This window comes from Babylonia areolata, chromosome 13, assembly GCF_041734735.1.
Source record: "Babylonia areolata isolate BAREFJ2019XMU chromosome 13, ASM4173473v1, whole genome shotgun sequence".
NCBI classification, from domain to species: Eukaryota; Metazoa; Mollusca; class Gastropoda; order Neogastropoda; family Buccinidae; genus Babylonia; species Babylonia areolata.
The window spans coordinates 22,269,349-22,279,348 of record NC_134888.1 but is presented as its reverse complement, the minus strand read 5'-3'; the positions used below and the strand labels follow the sequence as shown (position 1 = coordinate 22,279,348).

The 10,000-nt window shown below is 45.1% G+C and overlaps 1 protein-coding gene across 1 annotated transcript in view; it reads right to left on the bottom strand.

The window, feature by feature from the left end:
• LOC143289147 (von Willebrand factor D and EGF domain-containing protein-like) overlaps positions 1 to 10,000 on the bottom strand; it is a 44,222-nt gene that overhangs the window by 15,879 nt on the left and 18,343 nt on the right. Inside the window, exons 10-16 of the mRNA XM_076598037.1 lie at positions 9,666 to 9,729; positions 8,950 to 9,141; positions 5,592 to 5,815; positions 3,591 to 3,744; positions 2,527 to 2,659; positions 1,157 to 1,332; positions 699 to 964 (exon numbers count right to left, since the gene is read on the bottom strand). Of these exons, the coding sequence (XP_076454152.1) occupies positions 699 to 964; positions 1,157 to 1,332; positions 2,527 to 2,659; positions 3,591 to 3,744; positions 5,592 to 5,815; positions 8,950 to 9,141; positions 9,666 to 9,729 (1,209 nt within the window). The remainder of the gene's footprint in view (positions 1 to 698; positions 965 to 1,156; positions 1,333 to 2,526; positions 2,660 to 3,590; positions 3,745 to 5,591; positions 5,816 to 8,949; positions 9,142 to 9,665; positions 9,730 to 10,000) is intronic.

Below are 10,000 nucleotides of genomic sequence, written 5' to 3'. Positions count from 1 at the left end.
GGTCGCTGACTTGCATGCACACGTCTGTACTCGCACACACACACACACATACACACACACATCCACACACATACACACCCACACCAACACCCATACCCATACCCACTCCCACACCCACACCCATATCAACACCCACCTCCACACCTACACCCACACCTACACCCACACACCCACACCTACACCCACACACCCACACCAACACCCACACACCCACACCTACACCAACACCTACACACCCATACCTATACCCACACACCCTCACCCACACCCAAACACCCACACCTACACCCGCACACCCACACCTACACCCACACACCTCACCTACACCCACACCCACACACACCTACACCCACACCCACACACACCCACATCCACACCCACACCTACACCCACACCCACACTCACACACACCCCTCCCCCCCACACACACCTACACCCACACAGCCACACCTACACCCACAAACCCACACCTACATCCACACACCCACCCACACACACCCTCCCCCCACACCCACAAACCCACACCTACACCAACACACCCACACCCACACCCACACACACCAACACCTACACCCACACTAACACACCCACACCCACACACCAGCACCCACACACCAGCACCCACACCATACCCACACCCACACCAACACCCACACCTACACCCACACCCACACCCAACACCCAACACCCACACCCACCCTCGCACTCTCTCCAGCACAGGTTTCTGCCCCGCCACCAGCTGACAGTTGTCCCCCGTGAAGCCAGGCTCGCACACGCACGTGCCCTTCACGCAGCGGCCGTGACGTAAGCAGTTGGCGCTGCAGACGTCAGCGAACTGGGCCTTGATGACGAGGGTACCGTCAGGACTGACGTCATAGTTTCGGGGGTCCTGTCGGACTTCGAACTGGCAGTGGGCGGTGAAGGCGGATGCAGAGGCGTCCACCATGTCGTAGCCGTCCCCGTACTGCACACAGACACACACACACGCAGGCACACACACACACACACACACACACACACACACACACACACACACACACACACACACACACACAGTGAGTCACGTGCATTCCCCCAATTCAGTCTTGACAGTCTCAAGGCAAGAAGAGTATGAAAATTCGTTTCGATTCGTTTTAGCTACTCGGCCAACACTCACCAGGACGTCCGTGACGCAGCTGCTGACGACGAAGGCCAGGTTGTCAGTGTGATGGGCACAGTGGTTAAAGAGCTGTGAGCCTTGGATCTTCTCCTGGCACTTCATCTCCGCCTGCTCCTTCGTGATGCCGCTGGGGGTCGGCCACGTCACGTTCGACGTCACGGGGGGCGCGGGAGCTGAATGAACACAAGAGAAAGATGAAAATAAAACACAACTAATACTGATAACAACAATAATAATAACAATGAGAAGAAGTAAGAAGACGTGGACGAGGAGGTGGACGAGAAGGAGAGGGGGAGGACGACGACAACGACGACGACGACAACGACAACGAAGACGAAGAAGAAGAAGAAGAGGTGGAGGAGGAGAAGAAGAAGATGAGGAGAAGGATGAAGAAGAAGGAGGAGGATGAAGAAGGAGGAGGAAGGAGGAGAAGGAAGAGGAAGAAGAAGAGGAGGAGGAGGAGGAAGGAGGAGGAGGAAGAGGAAGAAGAAGAAGGAGGGGGAGGGGGAGGGGGGTGAGAAGAAGAAGATGGAGTAAGAGGAGAAGAAGAAGAAAAAAATTGGCTGATTGATTGATTGATTGAATCTTTAATGGGTAAAGAATTAGGCGCAGTAAAGGCCTTTTTTACAATTTTGCCCATTAAACGACACAAAAGAAAAAAATAAAGAAAGACACAAAACATAGAAATAAAGAAATAAAATGAAATAAGATAAAATAATAAGAACGACGAATAAGAATAGTAACTGGAATAGTCTATTAAAAGTAGCAAAGCAATGAAAAGAACAATTTGCACATTATCACGTACACACACACACACACACACACACACACACACACACACATATATATATATATATATATATATATATATATAACAAGGAAACAAAGAAGAAGAAGGAGGAGGAGGACGAGAGAAGGAAGAAAAAGCAGAAGAAGAAAGAGGAGGGGGCCACGCCATTATATGTGCAACACCACCGTTACTTGTGGGATCACACCGTTCCCTGAAGGATCACACACACCATCACCTGTTGTCGAATCACACCATTGTACAGGGATCACATAATTACCTGTCATGTGATCACACCATTAGACGCACGGACCACATAATCAATCACCTGCTGTGGGATCACACCATTACCTGCAGGGATCACATAATTTACCTGTTGTGTGATCACACCATTACCTGCTGGGATCACACACCGTTACCTGAAGGGATCACACCTGTAGGGATCACACCATTACCTGCAGGGATCACACACCGTTACCTGCAGGGTTCACACTATTACCTGCAGGGATCACACACCATCACCATTACCTGCAGGGATCACACACCATTACCTGCAGGGATCACACACCATCACCATTACCTGCAGGGAAGTAGATCGGGGGGTCGGGTTCATCCCGGTCCACATACTCCACGTCCCTCCTCGTCCATCTCCCTCCCTGCTGCAGGAAGGCCGGCACGTTCTGGGTGACGTCAGGGCAGTAGGAGGAGCCGCACTGCACGTGCAGATGAACGACACGCCTGCACTCTCTTTCCATCTCCGAGTCACGAGTCAGGTCTCCAGTGATTATGACAATAGTGATAACAAACAAAACAACAACAACAACAACAACAACAACAACAAAAAACAACCACCAAAAAACCAACGGTGATAATGACGATGACGACGACGCCAACGATACTACTACTACTACTACTTCTACTACTACTAATGATGATGGTGATGAGAGGGAGGGGGAGGATGATAATGATGATGAGGATGAGGATGATGATTCTGTCTTCCCCACCCTCTTCCCACACCCCTATCCCCCCCCCCCAACCCCCCCAATCCCCCAACCACCCTGCCCGTCTCGTCTTCCACTCTGTGTGTGTGTGCGTCTGTCTCACTGCTTTGTTTCCCTCTCTCTCTCTCTCTCTCTCTCTCTCTCCACTCTCTCTCTCTCTCTCACCTACCCCCTTCCCCTTCTCCCACCCCTATTTCTTCCCTCCCCCTCACCCCCACATCCACCTGTCTCCAACTCTCTCTCTGTGCCTCTGTCTCTCTGCTTTCTCTCTCTCTCACTCTCTCTCTCTGCACTCTCCCTCTCTCTCTCTCTCCCACCCACTTCCCCTTCCCCCACCCCTATTTCCCCCCTCCCCCCTCCACACACACCTATCCTCCGTCTTCCACTCTCTCTCTCTCTCTCTCTCTCTCTCTCTCTCTCTCTCTCTCCCTCTCTCTGTGCCTCTGTCTCTAGCTTTGTCTCCCTCTCTCTCTCCTACCCCTCCCCACTGTTTTGTGGCCCAAGGCCCCATGTTCATTAAACTTTCCGAGTTCTGACTTCTCCCCTACCACATTTCCCCTTCCCCTACCCCTATTTCTCAACCCCCTCCCCCCCCCCCCCCCCCCACACACCTACCCCCCCGTTCCCCCCGGCCCCCCAATACCTGTTGCGCCCTGTGAGTGACAGCAGCGGCCGTGGTGCAGTTGACCCTGGGAGAGCCGTGGACGTGATCGTCACACTGACAGTAGCGGGGGTCCTCCTTGTGCTTGTCGAGGTCTTGGGGCACGCTGTCGAACAGGCTGGTCGACCCGAAGTTCCTGGCCAGAGGTAGATAGAGAACAAACAGTATCAGTATCAGTATCAGTAGCTCAAGGAGGCGTCACTGCGTTCGGTCAAATCCATATACGCTACACCACATCTGCCAAGCAGATGCCTGACCAGCAGCGTAACCCAACGCGCTTAGTCAGGCCTTGAGAAAAAAATGATAAAAAAATAAAATAAATAAAATAAAATAAAAGATAAATAAGATAACAAACAACGAAAAGGTAAGAGGTGGTAGTGGGTGGTGTGGGTGTGATGATGATGATGATGATGATGATGATGATGATATGAATACTTATATAGCGCCTTTCCTAGCCACAGGTAAAAATAGGTACAGGTAAAATAGCAAACAGCGGAAAGGTGAGAGATGAAAGTAGGAGTTGTGTGATGATGATGATGATGATGATGATGATGATGATGATATGAATACTTATATAGCGCTTTTCCTAGCCACAGGTAAAAAAACAAACAGCGGAAAGGTGAGAGATGAAAGTAGGAGTTGAGTGATGATGATGATGATGATGATGATGATATGAATACTTATATAGCGCCTTACCTAGCCACAGGTAAAATAACAAACAGCGGAAAGGTGAGAGATGAAAGTAGGAGTTGTGTGATGATGATGATGATGATGATGATGATGATGATATGAATACTTATATAGCGCTTTTCCTAGCCACAGGTAAAATAACAAACAGCGGAAAGGTGAGAGATGAAAGTAGGAGTTGTGTGATGATGATGATGATGATGATGATGATAATGATGATGTTGATGATGTGGATACTTATATACCGCTTATCCTAGGGTCGGAGACCAAGCTCTAAGCGCTTTACGAACACGGAGTCATCTGCACAACAGGCTGCCTACCTGGACAAAGCCGACTAAGGCCACTGGGCGCTCATCATTCGTTTCCTGTGTCATTCAGTCATGTTTCAGTCATGCACACATACACACTCACACAGACATATAACATTTACGTGTATGACCGTTTTGTTTTTTGGGTTGTTTTTTTTTTTTTTATCCCGCCATGTAGGCAGCCATACTCCGTTTTCGGGGTGGTGTTGATGCATGCTGGGTATGTTTTTGTTTCCATAACTCACCGAACGCTGACATGGATTTCAGGATCTTAAACAATGCGAATTTGTTCTTCTGCGTACGTATACACACCGAACGGGGTTCACGCACTAGCAGGTCCATACATGATGTTGACCCAGGAGATCGGAAAAATCTCCACCCTTTACCCACCAGGCGCCGTTACGAGATTCGAACCACTTTGGCTATTGTGCCCGTCACACAGCAAACGACTGGAAAAGGAAGAGGTGGGAGTACATGTGGGTGGGAAATGGGTGTGGGAGGGGAGAGGGGGGGTAGTGAAAAATGACAACGAAGATGTTTCAGTTCAGTTTCTGTTTCACGTTTCAAGGAGGGTGTGTCAGACCGTGCAGAGAGATCCACATACGCTACACTTCATCTGATGAACCCCCTCCCCCCTTACCTTCCCCCCCCCCACCACCGCACCCCTTGATAGTTGATAGGGATATAGTTAAGTGAAGGTGTCATCGGTAGCTGTGGTGTTGGTATGGAGATAGTTAAGTCAAGCTGTGGTGTTGGTATGGAGATAGTTAAGTCAAGCTGTGGTGTTGGTATGGAGATAGTTAAGTCAAGTGAAGCCCGTCATCGGCAGGGAGACGGTTAAAATAAGTGAAGCTGTGATGTTGGTAGGAAGATAGTTAAGTGAAGCTGTCGTCGGTAGGGAGAGGGTTAAAGTGAAGCTGTGGTGTTGGCAGAGAGATAGTTAAGTGAAGATGTCGTCGGTTGGGAGTAGGTTAAATGAAGCCCGTACCTCCAGGACTCAATGAAGGCGTTGGGCTCCCCGCAGAAGTCGTCGTGACAGCTGTGGTCCTCGGAGCCGTTTCGGTGGGTGAGGTCATTCTGCCGTCGCCCGTCGGGGGTTCCGCACAGCCCCCGGCCGTGGTCCGTGTCCGAGCCCGGTAAGGTCAGGTAGGCGTTGAGGCAGTCTCCGTATACCCGATCTACCTTCACCTCCCGTCCTGATGGCAGGTATACCTGGGTGGTTCGGGGGAAAGAGAGAGAGAGAAAGAGAGAGAAGAGAGAGAGAGAGAGAGAGAGAGAGAGAGAGAGAGAGAGAGAATGAATGAATGAATGAATTTTCTTTAATGAGGGAAGTGCAATAAGCAAGGACATGCTTTTATTCATCCGGCCCTCAGGGCAAAGAAAAATCAACAAGCAAACAAACAAACAAGCAAAAATAGATAAATAAAAAAAATTAAATTAAAATAATAATAATGATAATACCCCCCACCCCCCAAAACAACAACAACAACAACAACAACAACACACACACACACAAACAAAAACAAAAAACCACATCAATGAAGCCATTATTACCACTACAACTATCACTATTACCACTACTACCATTACCTCTACTACTGTCATGTAAATATATATATATATATAAGAAAGAAGAGCGAAAGAACAAAACAATGTCACAGCCAGAAACACAAAAACAAATGATAAAGCGGACACTTCACACACACACAAACGAATGCACTTGCATATGCACAATCGCTTACAACAACAACAACAACAAAACTATACTACTACTACTACTACTAATAATAATAATAATAACAATAATTAAAAGAAGAAGAAGAAGAATAGTGCATGGCATTTTGTTTTAACATTTCCTATTTACGTAGAATAGCATTGTCATTGAGGCTGACATGCATCATTCATATATTCTCCATTTTATCACACAAATATTTTTTTAAAGAGCTTCTGAAGTTAACACTGCTGGTTATCTGTTTTAAAAAGGAAGGCAGATTATTCCAGTACGAACCACCACTGTATGAAAGGCGTGACTTAAAGAGATCAATTCTTGGAATAGGTATTGTGAGTTTATGAAAGTGTCTATTGCTGTTTATTGGAAAGTTGTCTACAATATCAGGAGGAGCTCCAGTAACAACTTTGTGCATAAACAGAGCCTTGTTGTATTCTAGCCTTAGATACAGTGAAGAATGTTCAATGATTTGTAATCAGCAGTGGTTAATCGGCTGGATTTTAAATGAACTAGTTCAAGAGCACGTTAATGCAATCTGTTTATGGGTTTTAGAATGTTTGCACTAGCTGAATCCCATAAATCCCATACTGTAGAGGCATAATCTACAAATGATTGGATATGTACTTGAAAGAACTTTTTACGAGCACTGATATTAAGAAAATGTTTAATTTGAGATAGCTGAAATACTTTTTGGTATATTCTTTTACACAGATAAGCAACCTGATCGGACCAAGATAGATTATTATCAATGATTATACCTAGAACCTTGTGCAATTTGACTTCCTCAATCTTAAATCCAGAGAGAGAAATAGAAAATAAGTCTGTTGAATTGTTTAGACGTTTTTGTCTAGTTGTAATACACAAACATTTAGTTTTCGTTGCATTGAGACACATGTGATTAATTTCAGTCCATCTGGCCAAATTGTTCATACTTTCTTGTAATTTTGAGGTCAATACGTTGATGGATGAATGATTGAAATAAACTGAATTGTCGTCTGCAAATAAATCACAAACCGTTGTTAAATACAGAGGAAGATCGTTGATATATAGTGAGAACAATAATGGACCAAGGATAGACCCTTGTGGTACACCATATCTTATAGTCTTTAAATCTGATTTGGAATCATTAATACTAACTAGCTGCTTTCTGTTTGATGATGAAATGAGCTGAATCGTATCTTGAGATAGTCCATACATAACTAACTTCTTTAATAGGAGAGAATGATTAATGACATCAAGGCTTTTGAAAAATCCACAAAAACTACTCCTGTTAGTTCATTATTATTAACATTTAAAAGCCATTTATCGACCATTTGTGTTAGTGCTGTGTGGCAGGAATGATTTTCTCTGAAACCAGATTGTTTGGGATAAATCAGATTAAATTTATTCAAATGGGAAAGTAAATGTTTTTAATGTGTTTTTCTAATGGTTTTGATAGAATGGAAAGAATTGATACTGGTCTGTAATTTGAGGGATTTGACTGGTCACCTGATTTGAATAATGGAATGACTCTAGCTTGTTTGAAACATAATGGAAAGTAATTTTTTGTCAATGCAAAGGTTATATACGTATGTCAAGGTATCTGTTATCACTGGGACAGCTATCTTGATGATTTTGCCATCCAGTTCGTCTAGGTCTCTTGTATGAGACTGCTTTAAGGACAGTAAGGTTGCATATACGTCAGGTACTGGTAAGAAAGGAATTAATACTTTGCAATCAATATTTTTAGATGAACAAAATTCTTTTAACTGTTTTAAATCGTTGTCTTTCCGTGTATCATTTGTTATCAGTTGTTCTGCTATATCTAAAAAGTAGTCATTTATACTGCTCGGGGAAATGTCTTTCGTATCCACATGCGATTTGGAATCTTCATTGTTTGTTAATTTGTTGATGGCAGTCCAAATGGATTTAGAATTGCGTTTATCAGATACTAAGTCTTGATAGTAGTGATATTCTGCTTTACGTTTCATTGACGTTACCTTATTTCTCTGTATATTACAGTCTTTATGGTTTTCAGCTTTGAGAAGATCACGTTTATTTATTTCTTTATCGATTTCTGCTGTTATCCGCAGAGATTTGGGATGGTGCTTTACTCTTTTAGTTTTAAGGGTGCATGTTTGTTGCATATATCATTAAATGTGCACGTCCAAAAGTCTATGGCTTTGTCTGGATCGGTGAACTGATAGGTTTGGCATAATGGGGAATTCAGTAAATCGGAAAGGAAAGCTTCTTTTTCAAAGGTTCTAAAACATCTGTAAATAATAGTTTTATGGCTTGTTTTGGGAATTTTAACTCCTTTTTTTGACCATGTGATAGATATGGGAAAATGGTCGCTACATCCAGAAACTGGGGAGCACACTTCAGCGAAGTCCTGCTTTGACGTTGTGTATATGTGATCTATAAGTGTGTTCGAAGTGGTTGTTACACGTGTCGGTCCGTCGATCAGTTGTAAGCTCTAAGCGCTTCACAAACACGGGGTCATTTGCACAACAGGCTGCCTACCTGGGTGCAGCTGACTAACGGCTGCCATTGGGCGCACTTCATTCGTTTCAACAACAACAACAAACAAACAAATAAGCAAACAACAGAACCTTGTTTCAAAACATGATCGGCTCACCATAACGTGGTCGCCGTCAGTGGACTGCTGGATGACGGTTCCTTCCCGAAGCGGCTTCCTGGCCACCTCCACTTTGGGGGCGGCGTGCACGTTGTTGCATATGCTGATGCGGATAACGTCACTGTGCTCCCGGATCGCGATGGCGCAGTTGCACGTTACCGTCGGATTGCAGTGGTATGTCCGTGCTTGTACCTTCACGTACCGCCTCGTCACTGTCAGTTTGAGCTTGTGGCTTCGTGTTTCACCTGTCTCTGTCAGTTTGTGCTTGTGGCTTCGTGTATCACCTGTCTCTGTCAGTTTGTGCTTGTGGCTTCGTGTATCACCTGTTTCTGTCAGTTTGTGCTTGTGGCTTCGTGTATCAAATGATTGACGGTTTGTGCTTGTGGCTTCGTGTATCACCTGTCTGTCAGTTTGTGCTTTTGGCTTCGTGTGTCACCTGTCTGTCAGTTTGTGCTTTTGGCTTCGTGTGTCACCTGTCTGTCAGTTTGTGCTTTTGGCTTCGTGTATCAAATGATTGACGGTTTGTTCTTGTATCTTCATGTATCAACTGAGAGACAGACAGACAGGGACAGATTGACAGACAGACATTAAAAGAGACAGAGAGTAGATGGAAGGAGAGATAGCCTAGACGCATGCACAGATAAACAGGCAGTCAGACACAGACGGACACAGACAGAAAGATGGACACAGACAGAGAGACAGTGCAGACAAACTACCTCAAAGCTATCCTGTGTGTTTTCGTAGATCGTGAAGTCACCATCGATGTACAAGTCGTAATGTCTTTAAATCCACATGCAAAGAACATCATTTGGAAACATTAGTGTATGACGTAACGGAAGACACTACACTACACTACACCACACTGCACTGTACTACACTGCACTACACTACAATACACTGCTACGATACAGTTCACTACACAACTCTACACTTGACTCTATTGCACTACACCACATAACACTGCACTACACTACAATACACTGTTACGGTACAGTTCACTACACAACTCTACACTTGACTCTATTGCACTACACCACATAACACTGCACTA